This window comes from Raphanus sativus, chromosome 7 (assembly GCF_000801105.2).
Source record: "Raphanus sativus cultivar WK10039 chromosome 7, ASM80110v3, whole genome shotgun sequence".
In the NCBI taxonomy this organism is placed as follows: domain Eukaryota; kingdom Viridiplantae; phylum Streptophyta; class Magnoliopsida; order Brassicales; family Brassicaceae; genus Raphanus; species Raphanus sativus.
In genome coordinates, this window is record NC_079517.1 from 12,452,526 (window position 1) to 12,464,929 (window position 12,404).

At 29.2% G+C, this 12,404-nt stretch overlaps 2 protein-coding genes across 3 annotated transcripts; one reads left to right on the plus strand and one right to left on the minus strand.

Annotated features, from left to right (window-relative positions):
* Positions 1–1,013: 1,013 nt before the first annotated feature.
* Positions 1,014–1,786, minus strand: LOC108815408 (non-specific lipid transfer protein GPI-anchored 9-like). The gene is made up of 3 exons (XM_018588022.2): positions 1,455–1,786; positions 1,309–1,347; positions 1,014–1,090 (listed from the first exon to the last, which is right to left on the minus strand). The coding sequence occupies exons 1-3, from the start codon at positions 1,783–1,785 to the stop codon at positions 1,014–1,016; spliced, it is 447 nt and encodes a 148-aa protein (XP_018443524.1). The 5' UTR covers position 1,786.
* An 8,284-nt stretch (positions 1,787–10,070) lies between these two features.
* LOC130497568 (interactor of constitutive active ROPs 1-like) lies at positions 10,071–11,789 on the plus strand. 2 transcript variants are annotated; one of them, XR_008936555.1, is made up of 3 exons: positions 10,071–10,758; positions 10,940–11,015; positions 11,161–11,789. XR_008936555.1 is itself a non-coding variant. In XM_056990478.1 (2 exons), the coding sequence occupies exons 1-2, from the start codon at positions 10,718–10,720 to the stop codon at positions 11,493–11,495; spliced, it is 597 nt and encodes a 198-aa protein (XP_056846458.1). In that variant the 5' UTR covers positions 10,071–10,717; the 3' UTR covers positions 11,496–11,789. The 2 variants fall into 2 exon arrangements, 1 of the variants encoding a protein (XP_056846458.1); XM_056990478.1 differs by having other exon boundaries at positions 10,940–11,789.
* The last annotated feature ends 615 nt before the right edge of the window (positions 11,790–12,404 follow it).

The following is a 12,404-nucleotide window of genomic DNA, read 5'->3' on the forward strand; positions in this document are numbered from 1 at the left end:
ACCGAACGAACACCCGAATATATAAAAATATTAATTATATACATATACAATAATTAATTATATATTTATAACTTAAAAATATTAAAAGAATCTGTAAATTTTTGAAGATAACTAAATTATTATAAAATATCTGAACTACCCAAAAGTATCTGAAAGTATCGGATGAACTATCTGAAAATATCGGAAAATATTCGGATAGTTATATCCGAAATATCTAAAAATTGTTATGTAAATCATCCTAACTATTCGATATTTTATCCTAAATAATTAATAATTTACCCGAACCAGAACCGGAACCAAATTCTTTTCAGGTATTTTATGGTTCTTAATTTTATTATCCAAATTGGACCGAACCGAAAATAAGTTAAGTAATAAATGGATCATTTAACGTTCTATCCGAACTACTCGAAATCCGAAATATCTAAACCAAACCGAACCAATACTTAAAATGCCGAGACCTGACTGTTATGTTGACTCTTCCTCCTCTTCTTCTTCTTGAGTTCGTTCTCTAGCACTTTTTGTCATTTTTTGTATTAATAAATTTCTCTTTTTGCTACCTACAAATTTTATGTTGCGTAGAGAGTATATCTATAGAAAATATCGTATATGCAGAATCGATTTAAATGTTAAGAAGGGAGCTATATCGTGGAATTGTTATCCCTAAAAAAATTCATCAATATTGTATGTTACGGATAATTAATCATCATATATAATAGAAATAGAGATTATATGATTACATAATCGACAATTTGACCAATGATAAAACAATATCTCTAAAATCTCCTTATTTTAAAATTATTTATTTCGGTTAAAACATGAATATGCCTCGGGTTGGTTCGGGTTAATGGGAGTTATCCAACATATCTATACAAAATCCAAAATAGAACCACGATTGAAAATTCAAGAATATAAAAATGTATAAAGATGAAAATTTTGTATAGAGATGAAACAATAATAATCATAGAGCCATATATATAAAATGATGACACCAAAAACTGACTTATGCCATTATATCAATATAAGATTCTTGCCACAAAAGCAAACAGAAAGCCAAGTCCAATGTAGCTGACAGCTTGAACGGAAGAGCCTCCTGTTGAGTAAGAAGTCATGTCAGTTAACTTCACTAAGTAAAATTGAATTAATGAATTAACTCTAAACCTTTTGAGAAGATTAAAAAATTTTAACTCCAAACTATTACTATTGTATATCAGTTCATATGTATTCGACGTCAAATATGCGAGTTTTTGTAATGTTTAATTTATATTGTTATCTATAAAACCTAACTGCATATTAATATGAAGTGCATACCGCTGGTTGGTGCTGGGTGAGCTGTAGACGGCGAAGAAGCTTCATTGTTGGTAAGGAATGAATAAAACAGCGTCATTTACTTTACGGTATTTGATTAAACCAAATACATATATTGATGAGACCTTAATTGAGAAATAAAAACTTACAAGCGGTTTTGGAGCAAAGTGAAATGTCAGGATTAGCTCCACATGCTTTAGGAAGATCAAGTGCGTTTTCTTTGGTGAGGTTTAGTGTTTTGAGTATCACCGGGTTGTTGAAAACGGCACATAGACACGGTGCGTCTTTCACCACAATCTCTTTCATTGGCCCGCAACATGATGGTGGAGGCGGTGGGCTCACCATGTGTATGTAAGGCTGGCACGACACAAGTTTTTGCATACAAGCCATCAATTGAGGGTCGCCTTGTGCTGTCGCCTGGACGGAGTATAGAACGACGATGGCGGCGAATAACAAGGTAAGAAATTTGCAAACCTCCATATCTTTTGTGTGTATCTTGTCTTGTTGTTTCTTTGTTATGAGTCTTATAAATAGAGGAAAATGTGAATTGTATTATTTTTTTATAATTATGAATGTGAGATTTGTTTCTAGATATCATCGATTTTGTTACCTAGTTTAAGTGATTTATTATAATCCCCTTAATATTAAAATATGAACATTCCTACAAACTCTTTGTTCTCATGTGTTAGAGTTCTTCACACATTCTTTAATTAAAATCCCTCTTTTCGCTAGCATAATTACATGTATTACCATTGTTAGAGACCAACCTTAGCACACATTTTTGTTTATTACTTGCATCAACGATTCTTACATTAAAATTATATAAACTAAACGTGTTTACAAATTTCACATGAACCGCAAGGATATAATTATATAAATATATACAATAATTATAATGTAAGTTATAAGTCACACATATAAACCCTTCTTATATAGTTATAGAAATATATACAAAATAATATTATACAGTTGATATGGTCGTGTTGTTTACAAAAAAAAATAGTTATACAAATAATTATATTCTTTTTAAGACCTAATGATTGAAAATTATATTATGTAGATTTTCGTACTGTCTACTAAAAATAGTTATAAAAATAATTAGATTCTTTTTACATGTTCGTATCTTCGCAATCGTAAGCATCATTATATTTGTATATTCAGATAATATTAAGATCATCATACTATTTATATATGGTATCGAAAAAGCTTTGTTTGATATATGGTTTCACACTCACATCTTTTATATAGAGTACTAGATTTTGACCCGCCCTTTCAAAGGGCGGGTATGTTTCCTTTGACAAATTTATTTTTGTAACAAATGTGTTTCAACATAAAATGTATATCAAAGCGCGGGATGTTTTTTCTTTTCATGTACTTATTTTTATAACATATGTGTTTCTATATAAAGTTTCATCATGTGTTTTTATGATTTTTTTTAGTTTACGTAAAAAAAATTATGAAGGGCGGGTATATTTTTTATTGGAAAATTAGTTTACGTAATAAAAATTATGAATTTTCAAAATTATATATTTTAACTTTTTATGAAATTTATCTTAAATTTACTTATATGACTTATTTTTGTTATTTTCAATATGACTAAATTTTAGAAGCCTCTAAATAATTCTAACCTATGACATGATTTTATTTACTTAAACCGAAGTTAAAATTATTTTACACTGATTATTTTTAATTTAAATAAAATATTTTATATCTTCAACACTCTTGTATTGAAATAAATCATTTGTGCGTTTCAAAAAATTTTCTATAATTTTATTAAATGTAATTTATGTGATTTAGTTTTTACTTTAAATGAAACTATTTTTAAGGAGTTGAGATAATTTAAACATTTAGGAAACAAAATTTTCAAAAAGGCTAAGAATTGAATTGTATTAAATACTCTTTAATATAATTGCAAAATAATGACTTTTGATTTTAATAAAATTTAATTGAATTTGTAATTTTTATTAGAGAATAAATAATTTTAAAGTTTTCTGTTTGTGTTTCAAACAATTTGTTCTATTATAATAATTGATTTCATATTTATGTTTTCTTTGTAATTATATTCGTATGTTTTTTGTATCATATTTGTTTGTAAATCTTAATCAAAATATATTTTATTAAATAATGGCAATTTAAAAATTGATCTGGTATATGTTCGGTTAGGGATGGGTAGTGGATCGAACCCGGCCCGCTGACCCGCCAACCCGCGGATTTCAATTTTGTTTTGGTCAAAAAATTTGACATGTACAACCCGCAAACAAATAATTTTGTACCCGCTCTACTTAATTTTGCGGTTATCCGCATATTATATTTTTAAACCATAATTCTTTAATTTAGTTATTATAAAATATATAAAATATATTTATAATAAACTTTTTATATATTATCAAAATTTATATACAGTTATATATTTTAATTTGAATAAAATAATATTTGAAACTTAAATAAGATATGGTTTGAAAGTTGAGGTCGGATCATAATTTTAGTTTGTTTTTTCGTTTTGGTCAAAACAAACCAATAATTTAAATATGTAATTTCAGTACCAATCAAAAAGCGACTCGACTCCAGTGAAAAGATAACTACTTGACTACAATGGAAAAATAAGATTAGATTAGAGTGAGCTATAGCATCAGATAGCTATTATAGTACTCTGCGACCACCATTTACCAAATTGCTTGAAATTTTTTAAAGTAGACCAGAGAGCAACCGACTCATTTCCCATCTCAATGAACTCCTTTCCTGTGGTGGTTTTGGCTTAAGCACTTCTTAGAGTGTATTTAACTTGACAGAATGAATGAAACTGGAAGCTTTTTAAACCCATCCAGAACCATATATGAGCACTCAAAAAGACCAAGTGTATAGTTTGATAAATAAAGGCCAAAAGGCCGTAACCTAGAGCAGACCTTAACGTGACAACTCCCATAACTTACATACTGAGATTCCCTACAGATAAACCACTCCAGACTCGTATTGAAACATTTAAACACCATTTGTGTTTTACCAGAGTACAATCCTGATACATCGTCAAATCTACATCATTCTTTCCCAAAAATAGCCAGATCCAAACTAAAGCTCATGGATTTTGACTTTGTATCAAAGAAACCCAATCTTTATGACTTCTAGCAATTAAATGTGTACCTTTCTTGTTCCAGTAGTGAACTCTGAATGTTTCCGTAACGTAGTTTCAGTAGCTCTGTTACTATCACCACCAAAACAGAATACAATTTATAAAAACTTTGCAAACGATCTCAACCTAGAAAATGAAGAACATGAACTTTCACCCCTCACCAACTTGAAAAATACCCAATAACATCTTGTTCAAATAAATTATGAATAGCAAAGTCAAAGGTAACCTTAAACCACGGACTGAAAAAAAAAGTTCATCACTGATGATCGAGGAAGAAGCACAGACTTTTGCAGATAGTTGAGACCTGCGGCTTTGGCCGTTTCTGGCAAATACAGAGTATGAAGACCTCTGTTCCAAATACAGAACTTCGAAAATAACCAAATCCTGCGAAGATCAAATCCCCAATATCTGCATAATGAGGCAATAAAAACCAGTCAAAATGTAAACCAAAGTTTGAAAATCCAATCAAAACCTTTCTGGATCCATAACATCAAACAATGAAAACTTCCTTGATGGTTCTATGGCAACAATGCATGAATCCATAGTAAGATGCCCTGAAATCGAAATCAACATCTTGATCTGTATCACTCCTTTCCTTGGAAACAGCCGTTTTTGATTCTTGATGTTATTTCCTTTCATCGATTTGTAAAAGAAGACAAATCGATCGCATTTTTCTCAAACATACGATCCTTGGAATTCAGATCATAACGGAGAAACCTAATTGTCGTTGCGAGAAAAATAAAAGAAAAATTAGAAAAAACAGAATTTAATAAAAATCATAGGTTTAAAATATTCCAGTGGCACAGATTTGTAAATATTGTTGAAACAGAAGGACACCTCAAAAAAAGGCCTTCTGTTTTAATAGTATTGATGAACATATGCATAGTATTCAAAAATAGAGTAAGAACATATTCATCGTGTTAGAAAATATAGATATGTGCCGATTAAGCTGTAAATAAATTTTTATACAAATTTGATGAGATTATATTACATCTGTTTTCTTTGCAACATATAGAAAATCATTGATAACTTGTCTTACATAGAGCCACATATCACGCAAATTTGTTGTTAAAATAGGTAAATTTGACAATACAATAACTATATGTAAATTAAATTATTGATCTTTTCATTGTTGAATTTGCGTAAGCCGTAGCTCTATATAAGCTAAGTTGAAAGACAAAATCTTTTTATTTACAGCAAATTGCGTGATCAATAGGGTATATGGCGTGTTAAAGAAATTTGGGCGATATTCTTGGAGCATAAATTTTGGTAAACTGATTCGTGATCATTTTATATAACTAATCAAATACGATTTAATGATTTGAAACCTAATCCCTATGAAACTCTTCATCGTGTATATAAATAGGTGGTACTTGAACACTTCTACTCATCACAATCTTCTTCACAAACTTTTATTACATATTTCTTAATAGGATTGCAAGCAAATAGTTCTGAAGACACTTTTCACAGCAGTTGTGTTTTTTTGAGTTTTTTATTTATTTGTTTCATCATAATTTGTTCCTTTCATATTTTCTTATTCTGTTCACTATGTTTCGTTTTATCTATTCATAATTTATATTATGAAAGCAAATTACTTTGCCTATGTTTGGTTTTTGCCTGGAAAAAATAACTAATTTTATATAAATATTTGCTTACTCATATAGATTCTCTTCCATTATCTATACTTCAATTACACACAACCAATAACACAAGTATTAAGAAAAATAAAACTTATCTTATATACGCATACACAATTTCGTCTGATCATTCATTATATAACATGTAATATTGTGACTATGATTTTTACATTTTTAATACATATAGATTAAAAGTTATAATTTTTAGTCCATTCATCCTGCGTAAAGGTACATTTATCACCTAGTACTTTAGGATTATAGAAAAAAACTGAACTTTTTTTTTGCAATTTAACGTAGTACATGCATGTAAAAAGTTTTTAAAAATAATAACTAGATCTTGACATGCCCGACCGGACGGGTATTTATTTTATGTTTTTAGTTTTTTTGTTTAAACTAAATGATGTATTGTAATATTTAAATATAAGTTTAGATTGAAAATTAGTCTTTGTAGTTATAATAAAAATTTAATAAAATAGTTTGATATAAATTTTATATTTTCTAACTAAAATAATATAGAAGTGGGTCATAATTTTTTTCAAAATCTTAGCATCTCTTAAAAACAAAGAAAATAAATTTATAAATATATATAATATATAAACATATTTGGAACTATAATTTCTACTAAAATAAATTTGTTAAAAAACTTATTTTTACCATGTTTTTGTTTATTTTTAGAGCTTGATCGTGACCATATAAATATTTGAATTTACTCTACTTTTTTCTTTGTACTAATGGTATATATATATATATATATATATATATATATATATATGTGGATTATAACTAATTGGGTTTAAAAGGTCTGGTTTATAAATGATTGATTTCAGTTGGTTTACTATTGGTTTTGAAGACAATGATTTTATGTGGTTTAATTACGTCAAAACACGATGTGGTTTGTGACTGGGTTTAAAAATTGTTGTTCATGATTGTTTTTAATGTATCAGTTAATGAAATGTACTTGTAAATTTGTAATATCAATTTGTTTGGAGAAGGACGTCCGTTTGGAGAATGAGCTGGTCATGGGCTGTTGTCAAGCGACAAAAAACTTCTTAGTAATGTATTACAGAAATAATCTAAACTAGATTTTAACCCGCGCTTTAAAAGCGCGGGATTATTTCTTTTGTAATTTCTTAACTTTTTAATCTATGTTATTATTTGTAAATTTTTTTTATTATTTTACATTTTCATTTAAAAAATATGATGGGCTTAGTGTATATTGAAAATAAATTTTATTTATATTAGGTTCCACTATTGTGACATAAACGTAAGAGTACTTAATATTTTTAATTTAGAATATATATAAACAACTAAAATAATATTATTAGATTTTTTTGAATCAACCAATCATTAAAATATTTTGCTGTCATAATGTTTGGTGTTTTTATCAAAATATTAATGATACAATGGGATAGGATATATTGTTAAAATCATTTAGAAATAAAAACATATATTGGAAAAAGTAATAACACACATCAAAAATGTAATAAATACAAAGTTCTATATAATTAATATAAATAGATGTCATTATATAGCTACATATATCTATACAGTTTAAAAATATATAAATACAATGGCTACTCCAAATACAAAAATATAAATACCTATTTGTTTGACAAAAGAAATAAATTCTCACATATTTTTTTTACCAAACACATTTTTGCATTACACATTTGTCTCCAACAAAATTGTTTTTGATAATTTTTTTGTTTAATCATGTTTGTGTTGTTAAATAATTGGTCCAGCGAAGTTCATTTTCTGTTTGCATCAACATAGTGCTTGAAAATGATTTTTTCACGCTTTCTTCAAAATTTTGATCAACAAAAATCAATGGTAAAATAAAAATCGATGGTAAAACAAAAACAATAGTAAAAACAGTGGTAATTTACATTATATTCAATAGGCTTAGTTTTGTATTTAAAGTAGAATCAATGGGCTTCAATAATGCGTTGGATTTATGATTTGCTTAAAAATAGGAAAATGTCATTGGTTTAGAAATATGTGGTGAGTAATTAAAAAACTCCAGAAAAAGCAATGACAATTTTTTGTAAATAACTTCAGAAAAGGCAATGTGCGGAATTAGTTTTTTTATAAGAATTTGAATTTTTAACATTTAAAAATAATTTTTATTGTTTCAAATTTTCATGCAAGAATGATATGATGTGTTTTGTGTTGATTTGTAGTAGTATTTTTAATTTATTCGAAAGATAATTCTTTGTATAAAATTATATTAAATGATATTTGTCTCTGGTTCAATATATTTATATCATAATCTAATCTTTTATATGATTGTAAAATTTATAATTTCTTTATTAGTATTTTTTATTGTATAATGTAAGTCAATTTATATACACATGATTCCTCTATAGGAATTCAAAATTTCTGCAGATTATTTAATTTAAATATTGAAATTATTATCTATGAATGAGACTGCTTTAATAAATTTTTAACAATTATTATATTTAGTGTAAAGGTGAACTATACATTAATTATAACCTAAACTTAGTGTGTTGTTTCCACGTGTGAAGCAACTTGATTTCCAAAGCTTCAAATCATTAATAGTCGTAATTTTCATTTTAGAAAACATAGAGTTTCTGATTTGCACATTAGAAGCCATAGATGATTTGATGGTAGTGGTTTTTTATAAAAAATAGATGAATATGTATTTATACTGAGTATTTTTTTCTAAAAAGTGTTTCAAAAATTGTATTTATACTGAAGTTAGGAAAACACGTTGATGTGTTAAAGTTTTTCCAAAACCTTATGGCATATTCAGGAATCGTATTTCACATAATACTTTCAAATGGAAATATAGTTACTATCCTAATAATTAGGCAAATTCAGTTACCATATTTTGCATAATCGTATTAACTATATTCCTATTACAATGTGATTGGTTTTTAAAAAAATAATTTTCGATTGAATGAATTTATTGGCTAAAAATTAATTTCAAAAATTCAAATAAGGAAATGGCATAACAATGTAAATAACTTTAAAAATTAAGGGTAGAATCTTAAGAGGGATTCTGCTTTAATAGTATAGATGACAATGGCATAAATATATAATTATTAAGAAAAAATCAAAGTTAATTACAAAATGTATTCATGTTTAATAGATTAGATATAAAATTACTTTTCTATTTGCGTCAAACGCGGCGTTCAACGTGGTGAAGTTGAAGTCGAGCTTCAGTGGTCTCGATTGATCTCCATGGTTCTGAAGGGTTGTGAAACTACCTTACTGGGCTTTTATTCCTTCGATGGGTTTAGCACATTATACTAATACGAGGCCTTCGAGGATGATGGTTCGGTTTGGTAATATGCTAATTAATTAGTAAAAAGTGATTATTTAATTAAAAGTATTATTTAACATTTAATTTTAACTAATTATAAAACATATATAATTTAATTAGTCACACAATATTTAATAAATATAAAAAATTGCATTAGATGTTGAAATTATCTGTATTATAAACAATTTTTTAAAGTGTTTCAGAAAAAAAACAATTTTTAACAAAACTAATTGTAATATGAAACAGAGAAAAGATTGCATTTGATTATAAATGTATTTGTTAACTATTGGCCTTAGAACTATTAAAACTACAAAACCTAGTTAGATTATCTTATATAAGAAAAGCAAAATTAAAATTTGAATTGTTTCTACGTCTCATGTCACCGGCCACAAAAACACATGTTGAAATAGTTGGGACTATGACAGACCACGAATTTTGTATATGGACTCAAAAAGTCCTTAAGATGTTAAAGAGTTGAAGTCGGAAGAGAGTTAAGTTATTTCAGGGTAAAATGCATTTAATGCAACCCAGTGTGTATCTATATATATAAAAGAGAGTTGATTCTCTCCTGCTGACACGTAAGCGTCCATGTCAAAAATTCGGTCGCTGAACGTTCGACACGTGGCTTATTAAATGAAACGCAGTGTGGTGAGCCTTGGTGATCAGTCTGTTCGTATGGGCTTCTCTTCACATTTTGATTGCTCGGCCTCTCTAGCACGTGAAGATCGCAATCCTAATCAGATGCGCTCCTCCGTCTTCTTTGCTTCTCTTTGATCGGCAACGAGATGATCGACACTCCGTAACGGTGGGCGTTTTGATGTAATCGTCTCAATTCTGCTGTGTTTCTAACTCTGCCTTTGCACCTCTGATTTCTCTGTGCTGCATCTCCTCTTTACGAGCGGCTCGACGTCTCCTCCTCGGCCTCATTATCATATGCGACTCCATATTTGCTTCTCTTTCTGTCACCAGCAATCGTGGTTATTCTCTGGGATCTGCTTGAGGTATTTTACCCAGATTTTCATCTTTTTCGTGATTGAGATTTCAATTATATTTTTTTTTACTTCTCTCTTGTGTTTTTCGTGTTTGTTCAGATTATATTTGATTATCAATCTTGTGTTTGAGGATCTGTTTGATTCATATTTTATTTCTCTGATATTCTTATGCATGAGCTCGATGCGTTTCTGATTCCCGGGAAGTCATCGACGAATACAGATTCAGTGAACGAGAGGATTCAATTGGATTGAGGGGTTTGCGTGATTCTAATCAATGTTGTGTTTGAGAAACCAAGGCCGTGTGATCCTTTTGTTCTGGAAGGCGCTCAAAGTCTCGGCGCTTCTTTAAGAATTCACGTCTTCTCAGAAAATGCTCCAGATGATGATGCAGACACGTGAAACCAGTCAAAGGTAAGCTACATAATGGCACTTGGGCCTATCTGTTTTTTCATCATTTGTAAAGCGAATCTAAGCTACAGAGCTTCTGTCTGGATCCAAAAGTTGTTGGGTCCATGTCGTGAACATATTTCTGTCTCTGAAGAGCATGATCAATATGCTAAAGTTGTTGTGGTTTTCATAACTGACAAACCAGCCAGGAAATCTATAAGAAAACGTGGGATGCATCTGGTGAGCAGCGATTGGTTGTTTCATTTCAAGGAGCCAAGGAGGTGATGATAATTACAAAGGATTACTTGCAACTACGACATTCTTCCCAGTACATTTATTATATCTTATATGTGCTATGTCTTAACCTGAAAATAATCTATGCTTTTGTATCATTTTCAATTCAAATCATCACGACCTGTGACACAGATACTAGATGGAGCAAAGAAAACGAGATTTTAAAAAGTCAGTTAAATGATTCTGCTTCTGAGATGTCTAAGGTGAAAGCTAACGAAGATGAGATGGCTTCAAATGTGTGTCGGATTGGAGAAGAGTTGGAAGAAAGCAGAGAAGAGAAAGCTCAGATAAAGGAGAAGCTTGAGTTCATGGGAGAAACAAAAGAAGCTTTAGAAGCTGAGATGAAGACGCTCGGAGTTCAAACCGAGCAGTGGAGGAAGGCGGCTGATGCTGCAGCTGCGGTTCTTTCTGGAGAGTGTGAGATGAACGGTAGGGATGGATCCAGGTCACTAGACAAGTCTTTGTAGGTGGTGGGTTGTTTGACCAGAGTGAGGTGGTTGGGTTCATGGATGATGATGATACTGAAGATAAATTAGGAAGTGGGAATAGGAAGAGGAAGAGTTCATGGATGAAGATGTTTGGTGACTTGTGGAAAAAGAAAGGGCACAAGTGAGATGCAAGACTGTGTTTTTTCTTACCATGTGAGAGTTAAAAATATAATGAAATAAAATCTTGCGCAGAAACTATAATATTCTCTAAAAGAGTTACAGCAAAATCTTTTTTTTTGAAAATAATATTGACAGTGTATATTATTGCTAAGCAAAAACTATTTAAACATTTGTTAACATTTAGAAATGTATATTTTACCCTCAGTTGTCCATCACTAGGTTTTTTTTATCAAATCACTATGTTATTTATTTCTATAGAAAATGTATAAATAATTAGTTGTGTTTTGATGAAAAGATAAATAATTAGATATATAGCTACACGCCACGTATACACACAGAGTTAAAAAAAACAGAGAAATGTTTTGGTTTACGTTTTAACTAATTCACTAACTAAATCAATTGGTTAAGCGAACAAGATGATTACAGTTTTATAAAAAAAACAGAAAATGCTTCTGTTCAAATTTTTTTCTCTTTGAGAGAGTTCAGTTCAAAATTTAACAAATTTTTCACTAAATCATTTAGGTAAGCAAATCGGATTAAGTAAATTTTGTAGGTGTTATATAATCATAATTTTTAAAAAGTTAACTATTTTTAAAAAATACTATTAGAGTATTAATTCGCCCGCCCGCCCGTAGGGCGGGTTTACCCTAGTATATATATATATATATGCTATAAACGAAGTGTGTAATTTTTTTAGAATCCTTTGATTTTTTTTTGGTATGTCACTGTTGAGCTACTATGGATCTGGTGTAGTGAGAATCTTCTTAT